This window comes from Labeo rohita, chromosome 25 (assembly GCF_022985175.1).
Source record: "Labeo rohita strain BAU-BD-2019 chromosome 25, IGBB_LRoh.1.0, whole genome shotgun sequence".
NCBI classification, from domain to species: Eukaryota; Metazoa; Chordata; class Actinopteri; order Cypriniformes; family Cyprinidae; genus Labeo; species Labeo rohita.
Genome location: NC_066893.1, coordinates 22,115,915 through 22,142,588, shown reverse-complemented (window position 1 = coordinate 22,142,588; position 26,674 = coordinate 22,115,915). Strand labels below are relative to the sequence as shown.

The 26,674-nt window shown below is 38.5% G+C and overlaps 1 protein-coding gene across 2 annotated transcripts; it reads left to right on the top strand.

Moving 5' to 3' along the window:
* The first annotated feature begins 459 nt into the window (after positions 1 to 459).
* kcnc1b (potassium voltage-gated channel, Shaw-related subfamily, member 1b) lies at positions 460 to 23,887 on the top strand. 2 transcript variants are annotated; one of them, XM_051099223.1, is made up of 4 exons: positions 460 to 2,056; positions 14,302 to 15,235; positions 17,129 to 17,305; positions 21,837 to 23,887. In XM_051099223.1, exons 1-4 carry the CDS (start codon positions 1,490 to 1,492, stop codon positions 21,944 to 21,946), a joined length of 1,788 nt encoding a protein of 595 aa, XP_050955180.1. In that variant the 5' UTR covers positions 460 to 1,489; the 3' UTR covers positions 21,947 to 23,887. The 2 variants fall into 2 exon arrangements, with proteins under 2 accessions (XP_050955180.1, XP_050955179.1); XM_051099222.1 differs by lacking the exon at positions 21,837 to 23,887 and adding an exon at positions 18,685 to 20,899 and having other exon boundaries at positions 461 to 2,056.
* The last annotated feature ends 2,787 nt before the right edge of the window (positions 23,888 to 26,674 follow it).

The window sequence follows — 26,674 nt, the reverse complement described above, 5'->3', positions numbered from 1 at the left end:
AGAAAAAAAGGAATATAATCTACAATCTCACAATTGCAGGAAAAAAAGTCAGAATTGTGAGTTTAAAAAAAATCACAGTTAACTTTTTTATTTATTTTTAATTCTGTGGCAGAAACAAGCTTTCTTATTTCAAACTTTCTAAGTTTATATCTGGCAATTTAAAGAGAAAAAATGAAACTGTTGTAAAAAAAGTCAAAATTGTGAGTTAAAAATCACAATGAACTTTTACTTCCTTATTTCAGAATTTTGAAAAAAAAAAACTGAATTGTAAGCTATAAACTCACAATTTCAAGAAAAAAATGTAAATTGTGAGTTTAAAAAAAATCGCAATTAATTTTATTTATTTATTAATTTTATTCTGTTATGTAAATAAGCTTCCACAACTATTCCTGAAGTGAAAAGTATTTATTGAATCCTATAAGGCTATTTTTTAAATATTAATTCAATTAATTTTCCATATGTATTCCAATGGCTTCTGGTATCAATTCTAGTAGTATTAGTATTTATTTTTAATAATAACTATTCCACTTTCCAATTTCTACTTATTAGATTTTACATATTTCCACTTTCCAATTTCTACTTATTAGATTTTACATATTTCGTACATTATCACACAAATCACCAATTTTAAGTAAATTATAGAAGACATACAACCTTATGTAGACTTATTACAACTATTAGTTAACTAGGCTAACTAGCAACCAGGTTAACTGCTGTTATGGTCGTTTGAATAGCTGTTGAATAAGCTGCATTTTTTGAAGGACAAATGCATTGCATAGTTATATATTCATCAAGTAGCGCTAACAACATAATACATTGTAGTTACTTTTAAGGACTACACGTTAAAACGGCTTGCCATACAGCGTGTCTTCCAACCCGATAACATGTTGCGTTTTTGTTCGCGTGAAAACACATTTTAGACGGAGCTCTGCTCCTGTGAATGAAAGACCCTCCCTTGTTGCTGCGACGCCTGTTTCTTCAGACCGTCATCACAAGCGATCCGCTTCAGTGGGACGTCGGGCTATTCAAAGCACCATCGATTGTGCATACCTTTCTGAAGGCCACTAGAATTGCTGAAGGCAAGGTCTGTTCGTCTGATCGTTCTCAAAGAAGACGGACGTGTAGCGGGTTTTTCTTTTTTTCCAGGGGAAGCTGTAACACAATAGGGACACAGGAGTTATGAAGGCTCGACGGATGACTGGCGCTGTCCGTTCAGCACCACCTTGCGCCCAATGACACCATAAAAAGCAGCCTGGCACCCTCAAACCCGAGCCGGGGGGTCAGGATATTGGGTTATTGGAGGGAAGACGCGTTCGCATCTGTCGTCAGAAGTCACTGAGGTGTGTGAAGGGTTCTGGATTTCTATTGTTGGCATGGACACTTCGAGGCGCACCTGGCACGATCGTAAACACGTTTGAATTTTCTGAACATGGGTCCCAGCGGTATGATGAAGGTCCATGGGTTGGAGATATGACTAGAGAGGTACGCGATGGGCCAAGGGGACGACAAGGAACGCATCGTGATCAACGTCGGAGGAATCAAGCACCAGACCTACCGCAGCACCCTGCGCACCCTGCCCGGCACTCGACTCTCCTGGCTGGCGGAGCCCGACGCGCCTAATAACTTCGATTATGATGCGAACATCGGGGAGTTTTTCTTCGACCGTCACCCCGGCGTTTTCGCCCACATTCTTAACTATTACCGCACGGGCAAGCTGCATTGCCCGGCGGACGTGTGTGGACCTTTGTATGAGGAGGAGCTGGCGTTCTGGGGGATCGACGAGACGGACGTAGAACCGTGTTGTTGGATGACCTACCGGCAGCATCGAGAGGCGGAGGAGGCTTTGGACAGCTTCGCCGGGGGTGCTCTCGATCTCGGGCATGAAGACCCGGAGCCTGAGGGGGTGGCTGAGGCGGCCGAGGGGGATGAGGGTGTTGAGATGACCCGGAGACTGGCGCAAGGCGACTCGCCCGATAACAGGTCCGGGCGCTGGAGCAGATGGCAGAAGAAGACGTGGGCGCTCTTTGAGGACCCGTATTCCTCAAAATACGCACGGGTGAGTTCATTGAGAAATACTGTGTACAAACCGCTGGACTTCCAGGGTGAAAAGTGCCCCAAACCCGTTTAAAACCAGCTTACAGACCTGCAAACCAGCTGCAGACCGTTTGCAGACCAATTGAGGGTCAAATGATCCTAATGAGCCCATCGGTGACTCTTGATTTTGATTGATCATTTGAGAAATACATCCATGTCAACTGGGTCATTCCACAAAACGGTGCCTTTTCCATTTGTAAAAGACGATTTCTGTTGGAAAAAAGTAATTTTTTTGTAAGATTTTAAACATTCTGCCAAAGAAACGTAAGTGAAGCTTAATGTAATAATTTTATTATAGAGTTAAATATAACAATACCTGTTGACAGTTTTAGTTTATACAGCTTTATAATTCATTTCGCAATAACTAGCCAGTTTTTTATATATATTTTTTGAAAATATTTATGTACAAAATACTATATATATATATATATATATATATATATATATATATATAATAAAACATGAAAATATTTAGGTAGATTATTTATTTATTTACTTATATATAAGTATATTTATATACTTATTATAGGCTAACTTCACATCCGTACAGAGAAATATATAAACACACACACACACATATATATACACATAAAATCGAACAAATATTTTTGAAAATATTTATGTACAAAATACTATATGTATAGTATACACTATAGTATAAAACATTGAAATATTTTGGTAGGTTATTTATTTATTTATTTATTGACTTAGTTACTATTATTAGAATAGACTAAAATCACATCCTCAAAGAGAAATATTTTTTTTAATATTAAAAAAAAAAAAAAAAAAAAAAATATATATATATATATATATATATATATATTTTTTTTTTTTAATTCTTTTTTTGGGGGGTGGAATGACCCAATCGCAGACTTGTGGAGAGATACAGAGCCTCTGGGTGACCACATCTCCGAGCACATCCCACAACTCTGGGTGACCTTGAAATAATACCCACCTTCTCTTTCGTGAGATAAAAGAAGCCATGAAATGGAGCCGTAAATGTCGTCATGCACTGCCATGATTTTATGGTAAACAATAACTCCATTAGTTTGTGACTCGTAACCACAGTGAACCTTTGTTTTGTTGTCTCCTCTGCCTGATGAAGGTTATCAAGTGCCTGCGATTTGCTGACTGACTAGGGCTTGAAAACAAAGACTGCTCACATCCTTGCTTGTCCACACAGATCATGTTTTGTTCAGGAGCACACTGCCACTGCAGCTCGCCTGTTTTGATGTGTGACAAGCAGCCACTTTACCCCTCACACACAAACACCAAAGATGCACTCGCATAAAGTATTTAAGGGCAGTTGTGCTGTAAAAAATACATTCCCCTTGAGATTTTATGGGCATTTTATTAGCTCATTTCAAATGTCAGCTCTTTGCCCTCATCATTGCTCTCAGCAGGAACCCTATAAGCTCTTAATCGGAGATGAACGCCATCCCAGCATTTCCACAAGTTTTGGCAGCCAGGTTAAAACAGGTCAGCTCTACTGACTCTAGCCCACCGCTTTGGCACTGGCGGTGCAGGAGATGGACGTCTTCCAAGATCTAAGCTAGCAGATTGTAGAAAAAAACTTGGATGTACAATGGCGGCCAAAAGTTTAGAATAATTAGGATAAAGGCTGATTTTGACAGTAATATTGTGAAATAGTATTACAATTTCAAACAATTGTTTTCTGCTTGTATGTATTTTAAAATGTAATTTATTCCTGTGATGCAAAGCTGAATTTTCAGCATCATTAGTCCAAACTTCAGTGTCACATGATCCTTTATAAATCATTCTGATATCCTGATTTGCTGCTCAGTTGTTATTGGGTCTGAATTATTAATAATGGTTCTCATTATCATCAGTGAAAACAGCTTTTGCTGCTTAGGGTGTTACATTTTGTTTTTTATGATTCTTCAGTTCACTGAACTGCATTTATTACTAAACTTTTGGCTGTCAATGTAGATAGTGGGTTTTGAATGCACATAACATGTCTAAACAACTAAATTGTAGGTGCTACTGGTTTTCTAGAAGGAAATGTATTATTCATTTGGCTATGGGCTGCGCTGCCAGGAGCCAGGCTGTCCGACACTGTCTGTCATAGCAAAGAGCTGCTGGAGCTGAGGAAAAGTGGCCCCGGCTCCTGGCAGCACCACAGAGAAACATGAACCATGCTGCCTGATAGCAAATCAAGCAGTAATGGGTTGATGAAGTCCGCTTATGGACATCGACCACAGCCAGGATTTGTGATTTCGCTAATCCGCACGACTCTAAAAATTGCTGAGTTAAGAACAACCCAACTTGGGTTATTTAGCAACCCAGCACTGGGTAAATATTGGACAGTACACATGCTGCGTTTTGACCCAGCGAATCCTCTCTGTGAATCCTTGACTACAGTGTAAACAATAACATCATGCTTATTGTTGTGCCCATAGATATGCATACATGCACCATTCGATCTCTCCGAGCACGCAGACGCATCTGGCATCTAAATAATAGGAAATCTACCTATACATATAAACGGTGATGTGACATGCGTTTTCTGGTGTGTAGTGTAGACGGAGATCGTTTCTGAAACGCAGTGAAAATGCTAGTGTAAACGAGGATCGTTTTCATTTTAAAATGCTGTTTTTAAACGAAAACGCACTAGTGTAAACAGGGTCTGACTGTAACTCATGCTGCGTTCAAGTCCTCCTGGGATGTTCGTACTTAGGAGTTGACAAGTTGTCATCACGAAGTCAGGTGCGTTGGTTGGAACAAGATGGATATTTACCTTTTCTACATAAAATTCAACGATTTTTTTAAACTCTGCATCTACAAAATGCTGAATAATGTGCATTGTGTTTTTTTTTCTGTATTTATTCAATTTATGAAGGTGATGTAAACTGCATCATTATATCTATGGTAATAATACAATAATATAATATTTTGTATATGTAGCTTATGGTTTTATTGTATATTACAAAAAATAATCATTTTATTAATTTCAACAAATTTACCATCAATACAGACGCTGCATATCTATTGTCTTTGGCTGCGTCCATTGTATCCGACACGTTTTTTCACTGACACGCCCCCAACTCGGAAACTCGGGGCTTAAAGAAAATTTCGAGTTTCACACTCGTAATAACGACTTTGTGGTGGAATTCATGTGCATTCAACTCGTAAATATGATCTGTCCGACATGACTTGAACGCACCATCAGCAGCTGGGTTGTTTCGTTAGAGACAGGCTCAACCCAGCGGTTGGGTAGAAAAAATAACCCAGCGTTAAAAATGACCCAGCACCTGGGCGAAAATAACCCAATAAATTGACCCAACAGACTGAACCCAGCATTTTTTAGAGTGTTGTTTTTTTACACAGTCTTAGTAATCGCTGATGCGTGATGGGAAAGTTGGGTTTCTGCATCAAATATGCATTTCTGTCAGGGGCGCTGGATTATTTTTACCACGTTTTCTAAACGCAGCGCCTTCTCTGCTTCTCAAGCGGAGGCGGTTGGAAAAAATACACCGACTTCAGATGAATGGGATGTTGGAGTCATGGCTAGACGCCATGTGCAGAGGTGGTGTGGTCAACCTTGTAAACTGCATTCACTGAATTTTCTGAGTGAAGTCAATTCAATTGTTTTGAGTTATTTTTAGGTCGCCTCCATCAGGACGAATATCTTAATTACATTAGAACTTGACAACTCTGACAACTCAATTACCTGCTGTGATCACAGATGACTTCTTTCTTTATCTACATCTAAACTAAAAGCTCAGAAGCCTGGGAGGGAATGCCGTTTGCATAGATAAGCAAAAGCTTTAAGCTTTTTAGAGGGAGAAACTGACAATCAAAAGCAAGAATGTTTGAGGTTTTGTTAGTTTTTTAAATAAAATGCATATTTTTCTAGGCATATGTTGAATAAATTTGGTCATTTTAGTCAACAAAACAGATTGATAGATGGTGTTTGAGCTAACTGTTGCAAACTTGGCATTGGTTCCGATTTCAAAATGATGACGCTACAGTACAGTATCAAATGAAAGGGTGATTTTGTCTTAGTTGCATGTTTTTTTGAAGTATAACAGGAAATAAGATCATTTTGAATAGGGTGTCCTGTTGTTTTCTGATGTTCGCTGGTTTGTACTTTGCATTACAAACAACAGATGCCACTCTGCGGTTGATAATGTGTCCTGTTGTTCTCCTACAGTAGTGCCTGCGAGGGTGTGAATGTCACAAAACCCGGTCAGGAACATGTCCAGGTCAATTTTAACCTCAAAATCAAAAGTGATTATATTCTAAATTATATTTTTTCAACACAATGAAGTCTACCACTAAGTCTTAACCATTACATTTTATTATTATTATTATTATTATTATTATTTTACATTAACATCTTTTATTAACATTTTTATTAATATTCTTTCTTTATGTATTTTTTCTTTCAGTATTTTTTCTTTATGAATTTATATTTTTTAAAGATAAATTTATTATTATTATTATTATTACATTTACACCTGTTCTTAACATTAACAATAACATCTTTATACATATGTATATATATATATATAATTTTTATATTATTTCAAGACAGTTACAGATTAAATTGTGAAGCATTTATACATTGTGTTAGTGTTTGTTATGATGCTTTATGTTTATTTTATTATTTTATTTTATTTTGTTTTAATTAAATAACATTTTATTTAATTTTAATGTAAGATGTGGCCTGGACATATTTTTTAAAGGAAAGTTTTAAGGAGTTTTAAAGAAGAAAAAAAAAACAATTAAGACAGAATATCTTTTCTTTTTAGGGGAACCATGAGCTAATTTTTGTCTTATTGTATGTTATGCAATCACAAGCAGATGCCCCTTATTTTGGTGTAAATGGGTCAGGCTTAATCTAAACCCCTGTTTAGAACCGGAAATTCTTTTGTGAAACAGAACATAAACACCAGCCATGCTGTGCCATAAATATGAGCGAACAGGAAGTGAACAGACGAGGCCTATCAGTTCAGACTCTATCTGTATGCATGTAAACTTGTCCAGACTTGTCCTCACAGTAATTATCAAGCTACACGTCATTCATTAGTCTGCCCGGCTGGTGTATGTGTGTGTGAGTGTGTTTAATGAGAACATCTCATTTCTCAGCTGCATCAGCATCACAGCAACACATCGGTTCATCATACACAAACACACAGTTGCACGCAGAATGAATCAGCGTCAGGCCGCCCACCGACTAATACAGTTACCAGCACTTTAAGTGAGTTTCAGCATTCCCAGCACTGCACCTTGCATGTTTTTTCAAGGGCTGAAAAATGAAAATGGGCTATTTAACTCCACTTAAACAGCTGCAAATGATGAAGCTTTAGATCGAATGTCAATATGTCTGCAGCCAACGTCCCTATGAGACTTCTTCTTGAGACTCTATTAATGTTCATTAGGAAACTGCAAGAGATCATGGTTTGGATGAAGAGCATGGCTGCATTAGCTCCTGCTGGTAGATGCAGTAACTACGCCATCTGGACCCAAAAAAAATCTACAATTAAATTTTGCTGTAAAATGTGCCCTTGATATATACTTTTCTGAGATTTAAAGAAAAAAAAACAACCAGGATTAAAGGGATAATTCACTCAAAAATGAAAATTCTGTCATTAATTGCTCACCTTCATGTCGTTCCAAACCCGTTAGACCTTCATTCATCTTTAGAACACAAATTAGGATATTTTTGATGAAATCTGACAGATTTCTGACCTTGCATAGACAGCAATGCAACTGACATGTTCAAGGCCCACACTGTGAAAAGTTTTCACCAGTTTCAACTTAAACACCTAAGTTTAGCAGCTGCCTTAAAATTTTAAGTTAATCAACTTAAAATTATAAGTCATTTTAACTCATAAGTTAAATCAACTTAAAAGTACAAGTCATGTTAACTCACTTTATTGTAGTGAGTTGAAATGACTTGCAGTTTTAAGTTGATTTAACTTAAAATTTTAAGGCAGCTGCTGAACTTGAGATTTTAAGTTAAAACTGGTGAAAACTTTTTAAGGACATTGTTAAAATCATGTTACATCAGTGGCTCAACCTTAAAGGAGAAGTCCACTTCCAGAACAACAATTTACAGATTTACTCACCCCCTTGTCATCCAAGCTGTTCATGTCTTTCTTTCTAAAGCAGTGAAGAAACTGAGGTAAACATTTCAGGATTTTTATAATGGACTGTTATGGTGCCCTGAGTTTGAACGTCCAAAATGCAGTTTAAATGCAGCTTCAAACGATCCCAGCCGAGGAGGAAGGGTCTTATCTAGTGAAACGATCGGTTATTCTCATTAAAATAATACAATTTAAATACTTTTTAACCTCAAACACTCGTCTTGTCTTGCTCTCCCTGAACTCTGTGTATTCTGACTCAAGACAGTTAGGGTTGAAAAACTCCAATCGTATTTTCTCCCTCAACTTCAAAAATCATTTAAAAATCATCCTACATCACTGCAGAAGTACCGACCCAGTCTTTGCAAAGTGAACATGCAAAGAAGATCAAGCACCCTTAACAAAAATGGTAAAACAGCAATATAGATTTTGAAGTTGAGGGATAACATGAAATGGGAGTTTTTCGACATACCCTAACTGTCATGAACCGGAAAAAAAAAACTGTTCAGGCAGAGTAAGACAAGACAAGTGTTTGACATTAAAAAGTATGTAAATTGTATTATTTTTATTAAAATTACGGATTGTTACGCTAGATAAGACCTTTCTTTCTTGGCTGGGATTGTTTACAACCACATTTGGGATCGTTTGAAGCCGCATTTAAACTGCATTTTGGAAGTTCAAACTCGGGGCACCATATCAGTCCATTATATGGAGAAAAGTCCTGAAGTGTTTTCCTCAAAAACCATAATTTCTTTACGACTGAAGGAAGAAAGACATGAACATCTTGGATGACAAGGGGGTGAGTACATTATCTGTAAATTGTTGTTCTGGAAGTGGACTTCTCCTGAAGAATGTTTTTTTGTGCACAAAGAAAACAAAAATAACGAATTATTCAACAATTAATTCTCTTCTGTGTCAGGCTTTGATGCACGCTTTGGTGTTAAATGTGGCCTGGGCATATTTTTCTGAGTTTTAAGTTGGACAGAGTTTAAGTTGGATGGCGTTTAATGGAGTTTTCTCCTTTGACGACTAATCAAAAGTAGTAGATGTGTGTGTGGAGGGATAAAACAAAACAGACTGTCACTTCAAGTCATCAGTATGTGATGGGAGGGCAGAGGGGGAGAAACGGATCATGTTGTGTCCCCCGAGATCAAGAGGATCAAGCTGTTCTTGTGTTTATCTTGATCAATGGAAGAGTGAGGATAAAACGTTCTCGTGGATCAAACTTTTGCCCTCTGGGATTTGCAAGGTCGTGAGAATGTGCTTTCGCCCTCACTTTGATTCAGCAATTAAAAAAGAGATTTTGTACAAATTTTTGAGGTGATTTGTTGTTTTGCACGAATTACACAAAATGAGAAAGCCACCAGCTTCTGTTCAGTGCTGATGATGTAATCCGTGTCTTACCTTGATGAATTATTAACTGCTTTTTTACCGTCCCAGTCCGTTTTGACCATCCAATGCATATTTGATACAAAACTGGAAAGAATTTGTGAAAAACGTACGTTCCAGGTACAATAGCAGGCATATATAAAAAGATATTGTGCAAATACAGGCAGTCTTTGCAGACAGGTTTGTAAAACACAAAAGTGATCCTCTACGTTAAAACTCAAATTGTAGATCAAATGCTAGCATAGTAGTATTGTTTATCCTTTGTAAAGAGACGTCTTCACTGAGAAGTCTAGCATTGCCATGTTAATTAATTCCTGTTGCTGTACGTCATCTTCCGAGCATCATTAGAATATCAAGTTGTATCCCACATCTGTCTTTGAATGAATCAGGGCATAATTACTCTGGAGCTGTAGGAAATTGTGTCACGACAACAAGCTGTAATGTGAAACTGAAAAATGTGTCTATTTTACACTTTTAGGAGCGTTCCAAAAACAAATCAGACAAGATCTACAAGAGAAATTTAAATATTTGCAATTTAAATCTCTCTTGCACTTTTTTTGAAAGTTCATCAATGGAGAAGTTGCCAGATGGAGTTTCTTCATTTCCATAACTCACCAGCAGGTCAAAGTGATCTTGATGATTGGTGAGAGGCTGTTATTTATGTGCCTTTTTGTGTGTATGCACTCGTAGGCTTCTCCAGACAAAACGCTTCTCCTCCCTACAAACACAGGAAACGAGGCATATCTAGGGAATAGTGTCTGTTAGACTAAGCACTGGCTGACCCAGATATAAAGTGCCTGTGGAAGAAGAATTTATGTGAGAGAATGAACCGAAGAACTGAGAGCTGTTGGTAGTCATCAGAACCAAAGGCAGATCAGAGTAGAGAAGGTGCTTTGAAACTTTATGAAAACATGGTATATGAGCAAAAAGCATTGTTATTTGATATTAGCTTACATTTTGTAAATGTGTATGGTTGTAGCACAAATAAAAATCGTTTGTAATTGTTTTTGGTCCAGTAGTGATACAATTAAATGTAATCATGAGTTGGCTGAGTCTGTTGCTGGGTATCGTTTGAGCGAATCGTTTGCAAAAATGCTCATTTAAAAGGTTATTTCACCAAAAAATTTTCACCAATGAATTCTGTCTTTAATTTCTCATCCTGATGTCGTTCCAAACCTGTAAGACCTTCGTTCATCTTCAGAACACAAATTAAGATATTCTTGATGGAATGCGAGAGCATATTCAAGGCCCAGAAAGGTAGTAAGGACATCGATAAAATAGTCCATGTGACATCAGTGGTTCAGCTGTAATTTTATAAAGATACAAGAATACTTTTCTTGTGGTACTCTCATGAACGTGCGTCAAAGACAAAGAAGAGAAGAAATTGTTGAACAAAGTCATTATTTGTGTTTTCTTCAATCACAAAAGTGTTCTCGTAGCTTCATAACATTACAGTTGAACCACTGATGTCACATGGACTACTTAAATAATGTCCTTACTACCTTTGTGGGCCCTGAATATGGTAGCCGCATTGCTGTCTATGCAGGGTTTGAAAGCTCTGGGATTTTATCAGAAATATCTTAATTTGTGTTCCGAAGATGAACGTAGATCTTACAGGTTTGGAATGATTTTAGTGGTGATAAATTAATGACAGGATTTTCATTTGTGGATAAGCTATCCCTTTAGCCCTAGAATCTGGAATGGTAGATTTTTATAACTTAGGTCAAGATTTATTAATAGGTCAAGTTTTGTTTAGAAATGAGCATGTAATGCATTTAGTAGTGCTGTTTGCCAAGGCTTTGTTCCTATTTAGAATTTAGTGGTTTGAACAAGTTCCAAGCATTAAATTTTGGCTTGTGAATCGAGAATGATACATCAAATCATTTGGCCTGTTAAGAAGGGGTGCAATTACTTTTGGGGGAAGATAAAATGGGTGAGAAAATACCATACGTTTATATTAAAGGTAGCAACCAACACTTGGTAAGCAGCCACCTAGAAAACCTTATTTGAATCTACTGATTTAAAAAGGGCATGGTATATTTTAAGGATGTAGTGGGTAACGGTTAGTGAAACTGACACTAAATTGTGACCAAAAGCTGAGAAAATGTTAGGTTTTGCTGCGACATACTCCACTGACTAATGAGATTTTAAGAGAGACCAGTTGTAAGAAAGTCCAAGTGTACTTTAGTGCAATAGTTCACACAAAAATTAACATTCAAATTAAATTCAAGAAGAAATTGTTGAATAAGATCATTATTTTTATTTTCTTCATGCACAAAAAAGTATTCTTGTAGCTTCATAATATTATGGTTGAAACACTGATGTCAAATGGATTATTTTAACAATGTCCTTACTACCTTTCTGGGCATTGAACGTGGTACTTACATTGCTGTCTATGCAGGGTCAAAAAGCTCTTGGATTTTATCACAAATATCTTAATTTGAATTCCAAAGATAAACAAAGGTATTACAGGATTGGAACGACGTGAGGGTGAGTAATCAATAACAGAATTTTAATTTGAGGGTGAACTATCCCTCTAACCCCAGAATCTGGAATGGTTGATATTTATAATTTATAGCATTACATGCTCATTTAGAAATGAGCATGTAATGCATTTGGTAGTGCTGTTTGCCAAGGCATTGTTCCTATTCAGGATTTAGTGATTTGAACAAGTTCCAAGCATTAAACTTTGGCTTGTGAATCGAGAATGATACATCAAATCATGCCGACTGTTAAGAAGAGGGGTGCTATTACTTTTGGTGGAAGATAAAATGGGTGAGAAAACACCATACATTTACATTCAAGTGAGCAACCAACACTTGGTAAGCAGCCACCTAGAAAAGCCTTTTTTGCTATGTCAGAGAATGCTTAGAATCTATTGATTTAAAAGAGCATGATATGTTTTAAAGATGTAGTGGGTAACGGGTTAGTGAAACTGACACTAAATTGTGACCAAAAGTTGAGAAAATGTTAGGTTTTGCTGCAACACACTGCACTGACTAATTAGATTTTAAGAGAGACCAGCTGTAAGAAAGTCTAAGTGTACTTTAATGCAGTAGTTTACCCAAAAATTGAAATTCAGTTGGTTCAGCAACCAACACTTGGTAAACAGCCACTCAGACATCCCTAATATTGTAGTGGCGACGTCTAAACAGGCAAGCACCAATCAACCAACATATTTTATTTTAGAAAATGGAAAATTTTAGTTTCAGTGATTATTAAACTCCAAAAATGCATTGGATTTTCATTTGTTCCATGTTGGGTGCATTTTTTCCACCCCTATTACATATCTCCTGATGGATGATTCGTCATTGAGATTCACAGCCTAAACTTAATATTTTATTCCAGCAGGATAATCAATTCATACATAATGGATGGAGCTTTTCTCAGTCGCCAGAAGATCCCATGGTAGCAAAAACATGGCCAACTCGCACTTATGTAATTTTTCCACTAGCCAGTATTCCGTCATCCTGTGGTGGGGCTCCCCTACTGAAATCCAGTTCCATCTGTCCATGCTCTTATAATGTAAGTGGTGCAAGCCTCCCCCATCCACTTTCAAAACGCTCGAGGGACCATCTCACCAAATCTGCATGTGGTAACCTTGCCAGAGGCTGACCAAGAGTCCCTGGTGAAGGGAACAATGGTTAAATATATCCCAGAGTGGTGGAGGGCAGATATATCAGTGCATTTCTGTCATTCTATGCTGTCCTTGAAGGCGCAAAGTGACCTTGAGTTTCAGCAGCTACTGTACTTGTGTTAAGCCCCCGTTTGTTGACGTGGCACTTTTCAGAAGCATGTTGAGAAACTGAAGACGTGACACTTTCCAAGTGTGCGTGCTCTGAATTGTGCTGAAATGGGCATTTATAAGCAATTAGGATGCTGTAATTGGATTTATTTTTGTCTGCTCTGAAGTTGGGAAAACCTATTTATAGCTGAACTGTGTCTTACAGCTGTTTTGTAAAGAATTCAAAGGATTTAAGCATTAAAGGAATTATGTCATTTCGTCATGTTGTTTCTATATAACCTACAGTTTCATTGGTTGAACACAAAAGCAGGATTTTACTTTGTACCGATCACTCTTTGCTTGTGGCAGTTACAAAGAATAGGGAATGGTAAGTTTAAAAGAACCATAAAAGTACTAAGTATCAAATCTTATGAAGTCATACGAAAACTATCAGTATAGACCAGGGGTTTCCAAAGTCAGTCCTGGAGGGCAGGTATCCTGCAGAGTTTTGCCCCAACTTGCCTCAACACACCTGTCTGGACGTTTCTAGCATGCCTAGTAAGACCTTGATTAGCTAGTTAAGGTGTGTTTAATCAGGGTTGGCGCTAAACTCTAAAGGACCGAGTTTGGAGACCCCTAGTATAGACCAGTGCTATCCACCCAAATGTTCTCTGTTGTGTTCCACAGAAGAAAGAATGTTATACAAGTTTGGAAGAATTAAGGGCAGGGGTGTCCAAACTCAGTCCTGGATGGCCGGTGTCCTGTAGAGTTTAGCTCCAACTTGCCTCAAACACACTTGTCTGGAAGTTTCTAGTATGCCTAATAAGACCTTGATTAGCTTGTTCATGTATGTTTAATTAGGGTTGGAGCTAAACTCTGCAGGACACCAGCCCTCCAGGATCGGGTTTGGGCATCCCTGACTTAGGGTGAATAAATATTGAAAGAATTGTCTTACATAAAATCTCTCTCTCTTTTTTTCCACAGTGGGTAGCATTTGCATCTTTGTTCTTCATTTTGGTGTCCATTACTACATTCTGTTTGGAGACTCACGAGGCCTTCAATCCCATCATCAACCGCACAGAGACTTATGAAGTGGGTAATGAAACATTGGCGCGTGTCTTTCCTGAAACGGAGACCATGGTGCAGTTAACCTACGTTGAGGGTGTCTGCGTTGTGTGGTTCACATTTGAGTTTCTAATCCGAGTGACTACCTGTCCAAACAAATTAAAATTTGTCAGAAATGCCCTCAACATCATTGACTTTGTGGCCATCCTCCCTTTCTACCTGGAGGTAGGGCTTAGTGGACTTTCCGCCAAAGCAGCAAAAGACGCGTTGGGTTTCCTCCGTGTGGTGCGATTCGTTCGAATCCTCCGTATCTTCAAGCTGACCCGACACTTTGTGGGTTTGCGGGTACTAGGGCACACGCTCCGTGCCAGTACCAACGAATTTATCCTCCTCATTATTTTCCTTGCACTTGGAGTCTTAATCTTTGCCACTATGATCTACTATGCTGAACGTTTTGGAAGGAACCTCAACGATCCAAATGCGAGTAGCGACACACACTTCAAGAACATCCCCATTGGCTTCTGGTGGGCTGTGGTAACTATGACAACCCTCGGCTATGGCGATATGTACCCTCAGACGACGTCCGGCATGCTGGTGGGCGCACTGTGTGCCCTGGCAGGTGTGCTGACGATTGCCATGCCTGTACCTGTAATCGTGAACAACTTCGGCATGTACTACTCCCTAGCCATGGCGAAACAAAAACTACCAAAGAAAAAAAATAAGCATATCCCTCGAGCACCTCAACTGGGGTCTCCCAACTACTGCAAGTCAGCTATTAACTCCCCACGACCCAGCACGCACAGCGACACATGCCCTCTGGCACAGGAAGAGGTTTCGGAGATCAGATATCAAGGTAGGAGCTAATATTTTAGAAACTGTGAAGTTCTGTCAATGTGACTGAAATGGTATCCTTAAAGGAGTCACATCATAAAATTGTTTTCCCAGAGCTTCACTAATTTGATCTTCCAAAGTTTTTTTTAACCTTCTTTCTGACTGTAGAAGGGCCGGTGTCCTGTAGAGTTTAGCTCCAACTTGGCTCAACACACCTGCTTGGAAGTTTCTAGCATGCCTAGTAAGCTGGTTCAGGTGTGTTTAATTAGGGTTAGAGTTAAACTCTGCAGGACACTGGCCCTCCAGGAGTGAGTTTGGAGACCTGCTTTGGCATGTCTTTACTTTACTGCAATTGGGTGAGTCAGTTTACTGCAAACCGATGAGTAATATTTGAAACAGTATTTCAGTAGATTGACTTTTAGAGGACAAAGTCTTTCCATTCTAAAACTACAGTATGTTCACATAAAACAACTCTTTTATTTGGAAAGATTGTTGAGATTTTTCATGATTTGACTCTTTTAATATTACTCATTAATCTATTAGCTTAGCACGTTGATCTTCTGAGCCCTGGATGTTTAGCTAGAATCAACTGAACTTGAGTTGGATGCATCTGAATAATGCATCTACTGGTAGGTTTGATTTTAGACAAAAAAGTGCTAGGCCTAATAGTTTTAGTAATGCTGAAATCTCTCCATTTCTCTCAGTGGTTTTGCTGTCGTGGAAGCTTACTACTACTCTAAGCTTTCACAGGCATCTTAATTACAGATAGTCCAACGTAGCAATTAAGGATAACTACACACACTAGAGTTTATGCTATGTCAGAGATTACTCAGAATCTATTGATTTAAAAGGGCAGGGTATGATTTAAGGAGGTAGCGGGGAAAGGGTTTGTGAAACTGATGCTGAATTGTGTGACCAAAAGTTGAAAAATTCTTAGCTTTGATTTTCAGAAAGACTAGTTGTACTTTAAAGGTTCACCCAAAAATGAAAATTCTGTCATTGATTACTCATGTAAACAATGTCATTCAAAACCTGTAAGACCTTTGTTCATCTTCAGAACACAAATTAAGATATTTTTGATAAAATCAGAGAGCTTTCTGGCCCTGCATAGACAGCAACGCAGCTACCACATTCAAGGCCAAAAAAGGTAGGCCTTGTTAAAATAGTTCATGTGTCATCTATGGTTTATCCTTAATTCTGTAAAGCTACAAGAATACCTTTCATGCACAAAGAAAACAAAAATAACTTTTTTCAACAATTTCTTCTCTTCTGTGTCAGCCTTCAATGTGCGTTGATGAGAGTACTATGACGTATGCGTCCTTTCTGAGCCTTGAACATGGTAGTCGCGTTGCTGTCTATGCAGGGTTCAGAAAGCTCTCGGATTTCATAAAAAATATCTTAATTTGTGTTCTGAAGATGAACAAAGGTCTTACGTGTTTGGAACGAAATGAGAGTAATAAATAACAGAATTTTCATTTTTTGGGTGAACTATCCCTTGAGGACTTCCAAAATGTTATTCTCGGGCTTGGAATTCGGCCTAATGCAGAAATGCAAAGCTAGGTATTTATCCCTGCTCTTGCAGACCCAATTTTTCACAGAGTTCAGGACCAACCCTACTTTAGCTAAACTGTCTTTAATGTTTAAGTAATCCTAAAAAATATTATCTGGTTCAAGGCTGGAGCTAAACTCGACAGGACAGTGGGTTTCCTGGATCAGGGTTACTTGACAGGACAACACGGTGGGAATGCATAGTGGGAAATGCACTGCAGAAATGTCATTAATATATCAGCAGGTTTGAACTTTGAGGGCGGTTTGGCTTTCAGGATGTGTTGCAGTGTTGATAGCCTGAAATAAATCCTGCATGTCACCTTGCATCAATCTGTAATGAGTCATCTCTCTTTGCCTGTGACTGGAGATTTTAAAGTGAATGGAGAGGCGTCCAAAGCTGCCCTGGCCAATGAGGATTGTCCTCACATCGACCAGGCGGTGTCGCCCGAGGAAGTCTTCAGCCCCGTGGACCGCGAGAGACCCTGCTTCCTGCTCACCTCCGGAGGAGAACGAGCCAATCACACGGGGGGGAGAGTCAGGAAGGGTACGTAACCAGCCAATCACTGCTATCCGTCAGAGCACTGCCAGTGCTGTGTCTGAAAGTGGAGCAGCTGTCAATCAAAGATGCTCTTTCAGTGCAAAACGACCGACTGTCACTCAGTCTTCTTTCTTGCAGTCTGATAGCTCCTCAGGTCTGCCGTTACTCTAAGGTTGACAGGAAAAGCTGCAATAGAAATGACATATCCAAGTGAGCCGTCAACGGGCCTCTTTTCATATATAGCTCAGTCTGAACAAGATCTGTGAGAGGGACATTCAGTGGCAGTTTTTCCTAATGTTTTCATGCAAATGCAGTACGTTTTACAGTGCGTATTTCAGGCAGATTCAGTGGACTGTTATGTACGGGTCCAATTTTAAATGAAAACGTAACATATCAATGGTTTTATACAGTAAATGAAATAAGCTTCACTATAATGCCTAGCAGTGTGCTTGTTTGCATGCAGATTCACAATGGCGGGTGGTCCTGGTGATGGTGAATCTCACAAGAGATGCAGCATGGGATATGGGGCATGTGGTCACATGACAAGAACTCAGCCAGTCAAAAGCTCTCAGTTGAACATTAACAGCAAACAGGTGCCATTAGCCACAATACCCTACTGAAAAGACCAGCTTCCTAGCATGAATTCCCATGCTTGCCCAGGCTTGTCAACTAATGGACCCTGCATGGTGATGCAGGATGACCAAAGAAGACTTGCTGGTTAAGCTAGTTAGTATTTTTCTTGGGACACTGCTATCAGTATGCATAACTCAACCAACTATGCTGGTCGTTTCAACAGGGTGGTCAAGATAAGACTAGGCCAGGGCTGTTAGGAATCAAACTCTTTCCTTAACTCTTGGAATAAGGTGCAACACTTTAGGATAAGAAAGTGTACAAGTGAAACTTCTTTTGCTTGATAGCCCTGTAGTTACCCCTGTGTAGAACTAGTATCATCTGGTAGTTAAATAGCTACTGTCCTAATAAACTGGGAATACATGTATGGTTGTTTTTTGTTGGGCTGATGTGTCTGGCTGAGTTCTTTGATGTCTCTCTGAACCTGTGTTGTGCTGTACAGCACTGTGAAACCACCCCATGCATGCAGTAGACAGTTTGAAGCATAGAGCGCATGGAGGATGACGCAGTTGACTTGGCAATCAGTCATTGTCAACTGGCTAACCATGAGCATAACAAGTACATGACAGGGCAACACTAACCAAATCTAATCTGCGCAGACATACCACATACAGTACACGCACCTCAGCTATCTGTCCATGTACCTACTTTAAGAACCATATTTATTCACAAGCAAACCTTGCCAGAGAGTCTTTGTCTAGAGTTGAAGGCTGCTCTGAGGTTTAACTGAAAGCCCTTTTTCTCTTCAAATGAAGGTTATGAAAAGCCATGGAGCCATAGCAGCATGTCTGGAGGCGTGGCCTCAGTGTCGGCCCTGCCCTGCAGCCCGCCCTGTCTCATGCAGCAGGTCCACTCTCCCATCCCATCCATCCTGTAGCATGGACAACAAAACTAACCAATCAGAGGCCCTCGCTCCGCAGTGCTGCGCTGAGACGCCTGCTCACACTGTGTACCATCCATCTCTCATTAAACTCTTTTACATTTGAACTCTTCTCGTCACCACTTCTTGTGCCTCTTGCTTTCTCTCTTCTTCCTCTTCTCCTTCTTCTTCTTTTTTCCTTCCGAATTCTGTCCTTCTCCCTTTTCCTCTTCATTTTCTCCTTCCTATGCCTTGTCCCTCTTCTTCTTCCCTTCTCCTTCCTATTCCTCTCCTTTCTATTCCTTGTCCTTGTTCTTTTCTTCTATTGTCTCTTCTTCTTCCACTTCCTCTTCTCTCCTTCAGGCTTCCTCATCCTCTACCCTTTTCCTTCCTCTTCCTCCCCATTTTTTCTTCAGTTTCTCCTTCCTATTCCTCTTCCTTGTTCTTTTCTCTTTCTCTGCCTTTTCTTATCTTCCCTTCTCCTTCCTGATCTCTTTCTTGTCTCCTTCTAACTCCTCTTGGTTCCATTCCCACTTCCTTTTCCGCTCCTTCTTATTCTCTCTTCCTTCCTCCTCCTTTTCTCCTCATCCTTGTTCTTTTCTTCTATTGCCTCTTTTCCATCTTCCTCTTCCTCCCCCTTTTCATCTTTAATTTTTCCTTTCAATTCCTTTTCCTTTACCTTTTCCCCATCTTCTTTTTTCCTTCATCTTCCACTTCTTCCCTTCTCCTTCTTTTCTTCCTCTCATTCCATCTTGCTTCCTCTCCCAATTCCTTTTCCAGTCCTTCTTATTCTCTTTTCCTTCCTTGCCCTCTGCCCTTCTCCTTCCTCTTCCATCTCTCTCTTCACCTTAATCTTCCTCTTTTTATTTGCTGCTCCTATCTATATTTTTCTTGCTACTTCCACCCTTTGCATTCCCCCATTCCTTCTCCCTTCTCGTCTATACTTCCCTCCTTTCTCCTTTTCCATCTTTTCCTTATCTCTGCTCTTCTCCGTCCTCTTTCTCCTCACTTTCTCTTCCTACTCTCTTTTCACCTTTTTCTTCCTCCTTCCCCTTGTTTTATTTTTTTTTCTTGCTACTTCGACCCTTTGCATTCTTCTTTCTCCCCTTGTCCTTGGTCTCTTCCTTTCCCATTCCTCTTCCCTTCTCTTGTCTACCCTTTCCTCTTTTTTCCTTCTCCATCTTTTCCTTATCTGCCCTTCTCTGTCCTCTTCCTCCTCCCTTCCCCTTCCTCAAATTTCTTATCTTCTGCTTCCTCTTCCTGTGCCCTTCCTCCTCTCTCCTCCTCCTCCTTCTTCCATCTGTCTCTTCTCTTCTTTCTTCCTATGCCATGGTCTCATGTACCCTCCCTTCTCTTTGCTGTCTCATTCCTTTCCTCACTTTCAAATTTCTACACTTTCATTCTTCCCCTTCTCTCTCCTTCCATAACTCCTTCTTTTTTTCCCCAAACCCTGAGTGTTTTAAGCTGTGGTTTTCATTAGGTGCTATTGGACACCATTTAAAAGGAAAAAAAAATGAGACAATGGCTATTTCATATATGATATAAGACAAAACTAGTTTGAAGTGACACTAAACAATCATGATTCTAGTGATGCACACGTCACCAACATAGAAACTTGATTGAAGAAACCTCATTTGCATTTGCATGCCTTGCATGGGAAACTATCTGAGAAAACAATGTAAGTTTATTGAAAATATGTAAGAAAAATTGTGTTTTTTCATCCAAAGCTTCTTTAAATATATCTGATGCAGAGTATGATATCATTTACGATGACATACAATATATGTAGCAATTGGTTTTTTTATTTTTGCAGACATTTTTTGCCTTTCCCCAAACTACGATCTCCAGTGTTTTTTAAACACCCTCTATCTATTAGTAGCAGCAACTGAGTCGACCATTCGACTTTTTGACGAACAAATTGAGATGCAAATAGTAAAAATGCACTTTAACTTTCTCTTAAACAGAGCAGGCAAATTTAAATAGCAGAATTTAAATTACAATACCAGCTGTTACATGAACAAGGTTTTATTTTCACAAAAACCCATATTTTTCATAAATTCAGTTTTAAATGTGATTTATCTGGAATACATACATGTGTATATTACATTTTTAAACATGTAACACTGTAGCAAATCACACAGAAAATATACAGTATAGATGTATCGTGCAGTTGACAAAACAAATCGTCTTTTAAAAAAAAAGAAAAATCTGTGTACTTTTGGGATTACTTGGGGAGAGGTAAATGCATGCACTTTTATGCAAAAATACATATGCGAATGACAAAACTGTAAATATGAACCTTGCATGAAATAAATTTTGTATCCAATCTGTATATAGACTCTGGTTTTCTTTGACAGAACATGCATACATGACTCCCCCAGTTGCTTGGCAATAAGCTGTGCCTGTATTGTGATGTCTCTTTGATCTTTCACCCGTCTTTATCACAGAGCTGTTTTTTCCCAGCAGCTATTTTTGGACTTTACAGTCCATATTTAAAATTGCAATTATGCATCAGTGTTACTAGCTCATAATTCAATCCTGGTAAAAGGATGCACAATCACACTTGGATCTTAAAAGGTCGGAAAGGTCAAAGAGAGAACGTGTGACCTCCCGGTAAAGCAGGGGGGGATTGAAACAGGAGAGCCGAGGCAGGACTAGCGGTGATCGTGCCCTGTTTCGCACACCGGTAGCATGCCACAAGTCATTAACCGAGCATGTCACACCGTCCCACTGCGTACAAACCTAATCACAGCATGACCTCACGAGTTAGTCGTATTAACAATAACCTGTAGACTTACACCGGATCTGAATGAATGTAGCATGGGAGAGTGCATGGTAAACCCTGAGTTTACCATGAGCCTACAACGGTGGTCATAGTCACCTGCTTGACACACGTCAACCCGTTTGCTTGCACGGTTCGAGGGACAACAATCCCGCCAGCCTTCTCCATCCGCCCCCCTCCCCCATGTTTCTGTGCCGTTCGTTTGGTGTATTAATATGATTTTCCTTGTTGTTTGTTGTTGTTGTTTTCTCTTCGTGTTTTTTTAGAGACCCAGCGCGCCAACCGAAGCAGACAACCAACCGAGTCAGTGTGTGTAATGAACCATGGTGTACCAACCACTATGTGTGTCAGCCATAAAGCCACATCCCCCACCTGATAGTACCGTATTTACCGCGTGTGTGTGAGCGTGTGCTGTGCGTTTGTTGTAGATTAGCACTTCGAGTTGTGACTGAGAATCAATTCAGCGTAGATGTAGCACAGTAACCAAGAGAAGCTGTAGTTGTTCAGCCGTGTGTAGCGTTGTTCCGTTCGTGGTTTATTGTGCTGTCGTGCTGTGCGAAGTGCCTGGTGTTTTCCGTTCGTGAGTGTCAGTGTTGTACATGGTGCTTGTGTGTGCTGGTGTTGTGAAAACATGACCTTTCTTTTATCTCGTTGAAGTGTTTGTTTTAGGTTGTTTAAATGTTGTAAAATGTTACTCCAGTCACCAATCACATTTCAGTGGGAAAAAAGAAAAAAAATCCATGTGCTCTGTGATCATGTTTGAGTAGGGAGAAAAAAAAAAGCAATTGTTTTCCCGTATTTTGTACTATTGTAGTTACCATGTAGAAAATGCCTTTTGCACTGTTTGCACCGTTCACTTTTACATTCCTTTCTGTAGAACAAACGACAGTTTGATATATTTTGTAGCTCACATGTTTGGCTGGTAACTTTCGAGATGCACCGCGTACCAATCGGACATGACTAATCAGGCTCCGCCCACAATGGAATCCAATGTTGGGGGTAAGTTATGTAATCAGATTACTTTTCAAAGTAACTACTATAGTAACGCATTACTTTTACATTTACATCGGAGTTACTTTTTCAAATAAGTAACGCAAGTTACGCAACTTTGTTTTCCCATTTATTCACTGTCCCGTGTTGGGGCGCAGAGGTACTTCCTTTAACCTGAGGCTTAATAATTTCTCTTTTAGTGTTAAAGGGCCTTTACAGTTGCCAGAAATATAACTTTGGGGTTTTTTGTTATCAAAAAACAAATAGGCCCAGCCTAAGTAACGCAAAAGTAACGTAATGCAAGTAACACAATAAGTTAACTTAATAATAACTTTCCCCAACACTGAGGAAATCTCATCGGTTTAAAATTTCACTTGTATTACTTATTTATATTGTTTAATATACAGCAACCAATATTCCGATTGGCATGCATTTGCAGCATAAAAAGACGTCTGAAAAATTCGATGTGTCACGCTTGGTTGGAACGCGGTGTTGGATTTGAAGGTAAAATACCAAGGCTTGTTAGCGCATTACTGGGACCAAACTCATAATTCTTGAAGGAATGGCAACACCATCATTGAGTTTGATGAGGAAAATGTTTAATAAATGCTTAGTCTGCATTTGAAACTAGTCTGAACATACAAGCTATTTTGAAAGCCACAATTACGGCGGTTTTCGTAGACACCATCACAAGAGACAATCCTGCACAGAACAACAACACCACTCTTTATAGAGTACATGAACTTACAGGGTTTTACGATGGGATAAACGAAAGGAACCGATACTGTGTCTTAAGTTTGTTTCGACATTTATTTTTCATTGTTGTGAAAACATATAGTAAACCCAATTCTTTGGGACCAAACTAGCGCACTGCCAGTTGCACCACGGGAAATGTCAAAGTTGGGTCGTTTCCTTAAATATGCTGGACTGTTTAAAGACCCAACCACATCAGAGCACAAACAGCAGTATGTAATAAAAATCTAATCTATGAATAAACCTCCAAAGGTTTAAAGTCTTTCTGACTGCACAGTTTTTGAACACAGTTAACATCGAACTTCCTGTCAAAAGGCGGCATCCTAAAAGTTTGTGCTGTTTTGTGAGACGTTCCTTGTGTTTTTCAGCACATTGCAGTGCATAGTATGGATAGTTATTTAAAACCAGGTGGTGTTTTCATTGATGGTTTGAGTTGACATATTGTTAAGGCAATTTTGTGTCTTTTTCTGAAGAGAGAATTAAAAAAAAGCAATGAAAACAAAATGATGAAAATAAAAAGCACTAAAACACAAATTTTCTGTGTTCTGTGGGTTTTTCAAGTTGTGTGAAGGCAGTAGTAGAAAATAGTAGTAGATGCGTGAAAATACATATTTGACTAATTAAATGCAAAAACAATTATAAAACACTTCAAAAACATGTTAACAAATTACTACATTTTATTAAAAAAAACACCTATCAGTCTCTATTCTCATGTGCTTTACATATTAGGCATGTTACATGTCTGACAGACAGCATGTTGAAGCCACTCTGGCCGCCATTTTCTCCTTCTCGGAAAGTGACGACTTAGTTAAAAATCTAGTAGCAGGCTACTCATGAATACTACTGTATTATGCATATTATTTTTTGACAGACAAAATGTTACGTCTGTCACAAATTCACTTACTTTTAAAAATCAAGTTCCTTTTTTTAACAGAACGGAGTGGTTTGACTAACAAACTTGTTTTATTGTCTCTTATAACGAAATATTTTATTTAAACCCATGAAAATGCAGATCCTGTTGTAAATAATAGTGAAAAATCACTTTTTAAACCTCCCACTCCCAGTCTTTAGTACTAGATTATCACTCGGGTATCAAACGATTGCCCCAATATGTTATGTTTCTGACAAACAGTATGTTGAAGCCACTCCATTAGTACATTTTGTAAAAAACACCTGTCAATCTCTATTTTCATGTGTGTTAGGTATGTTACGTGTCTGACAGACAGCATGTTGAAGCCACTCAGGCTGCCATTTCCTCCTTCTCAGAAAGTGATAATGTAGTCAAAAATTTAGTAGCAAGCTACTCAGAAATACTACTGTGTATTACGCATGTTATTTTTTGACAGACAAAATGTTACGCCGGTCACAAATTCATTGACTTCTGAAAATCAAGTTCTTCTTTTTTTTTTTTTTTACCAGGAAAGGAGTTGTTCTGATGCACATTTTGTTTTATTGTCTCTTGTAACAAATCTTTTATTTAAACCCATGAAAGTGCACATCACGTTGTAAGTAATAGTGAAAAATCACATTTTAAACCTTCCACTCCCAGTCAGTAGATTATCGCTCTGGTATCAAATGATTGTCCGATAATGTAGAAAGTGATGTCGTAGTCCAAAATCTAGTAGCAGGCTGCTCATAAATACTACCGTGTATTATGCATGTTATTTTTTGACAGACAAAATGTAACGTGTCCCAAATTCATTGACTTTTGAAAATCAAGTTCTGTTTTTACCAGGAAAGCAGTGGTTTTGATTCACAAAGCTGGTTTTATTGTCTCTTATAACAAAAATAATTTATTTAAATCCTGCTGATTTAGATCCTGTTGTAAATAATAGTGAAAAATAACTTCCCCTGCTTAGTCTTTAGTAGATTATTACTCTGGGATCAAACGATTGTCCCATTATGTTACATGTTGAAGTCACTCAGGTCGCCATTTTCTCCTTCTCGGAAAGTGATGACTTAGTTAAAAATCTAGTAGCAGGCTACTCATGAATTCTACCACGTATTATGCATGTTATTTTTTGACAGACAAAGTGTTACATTCGGCTGTCGCAAATTCTCTGACTTTTGAAAATCAAAACTGAACTTTTTTTTTTTTTTTTTACCTGGAAGGTTGTTTTGGTGCACAAAATTGTGTTTGTCGTCCCTTATAACAAAAACATTTGATTTAAACCCATTAAAACACAGATCCTGTTGTAAATAATAGTGAAAAATCACCTTTTAAACCTCCCAGTCTTTAGTACTAGATTATCACTTGGGTATCAGATGATTGACCCATCATGTTACGTTTCTGACAAACAGCATGTTAAATCCACTCCATTAGCACGTTTTGTAAAAAAACAGCTGTCGATCTCTAAGGCCGCCATTTTCTTCTTATCAGAAAGTGATGACGTAGTAAAAAATCTAGTAGTTAGCTACTCATAAATATTACTGTGCATGTTATTTTGTGACAGACAAAATGTTACGTCTGTCTGTCACATTCATTGACTTTTAAAAATTAAGTTTTTATTTTATCAGGAAAGGAGTTTTTTTGATGCACAAAATTGTTTTTATTGTCCCATTATGTTACGCTTCTGACAAACAGCATGTTGAAACCACTCCATTACTATATTTTGTAAAAAAGAAACAAACAAAAAAACACCTATTCTCATGTGCGTTACATATTAGGTATGTTACGTGTCTGACAGACAGCATGTTGAAGCCACTCAGGTTGCCATTTTCTCCTTATCAGAAAGTGATGATGTAGTCAAAAATCTAGTAACAGGCTGCTCATAAATACTACCAGGTATTATGCATGTTATTTTTTGACAGACAAAATGTAACGTGTCACAAATTCATTGACTTTTGAAAATCAAGTTCTGTTTTTACCAGGAAAACAGTGGTTTTGATTCACAAAGCTGTTTTTATTGTCTCTTATAACAAAAATATTTTATTTAAAGCCTGTTGATTTAGATCCTGTTGTAAATAATAGTGAAAAGTTACTTTCCCTGCTTAGTCTTTAGTAGATTATTACTCTGGGATCAAATGATTGCCCCATTATGTTACATGTACATCTCTGACAGACAGCATGTTGAAGTCACTCAGGCCGCCATTTTCTTCTTATCAGAAAGTGATGACATAGTCAAAAGTCTGGTAGCGGGCTACTCATAAATACTACTGTGTATTATGCATGTTATTTTTTGACAGACAAAATACTACATTCGGCTGTCGCAAATGATTGTCTTTCGAAAAAAAAGTTATTTTTTCAGAAATGTTATCAGAGTTATCAGAAATCAGTGGCTTTGATGCACAAAATTATTTTTATTGTCTCTTATAACAAAAATATTTTATTTAAACCCATGAAAATGCAGATCCTGTTGTA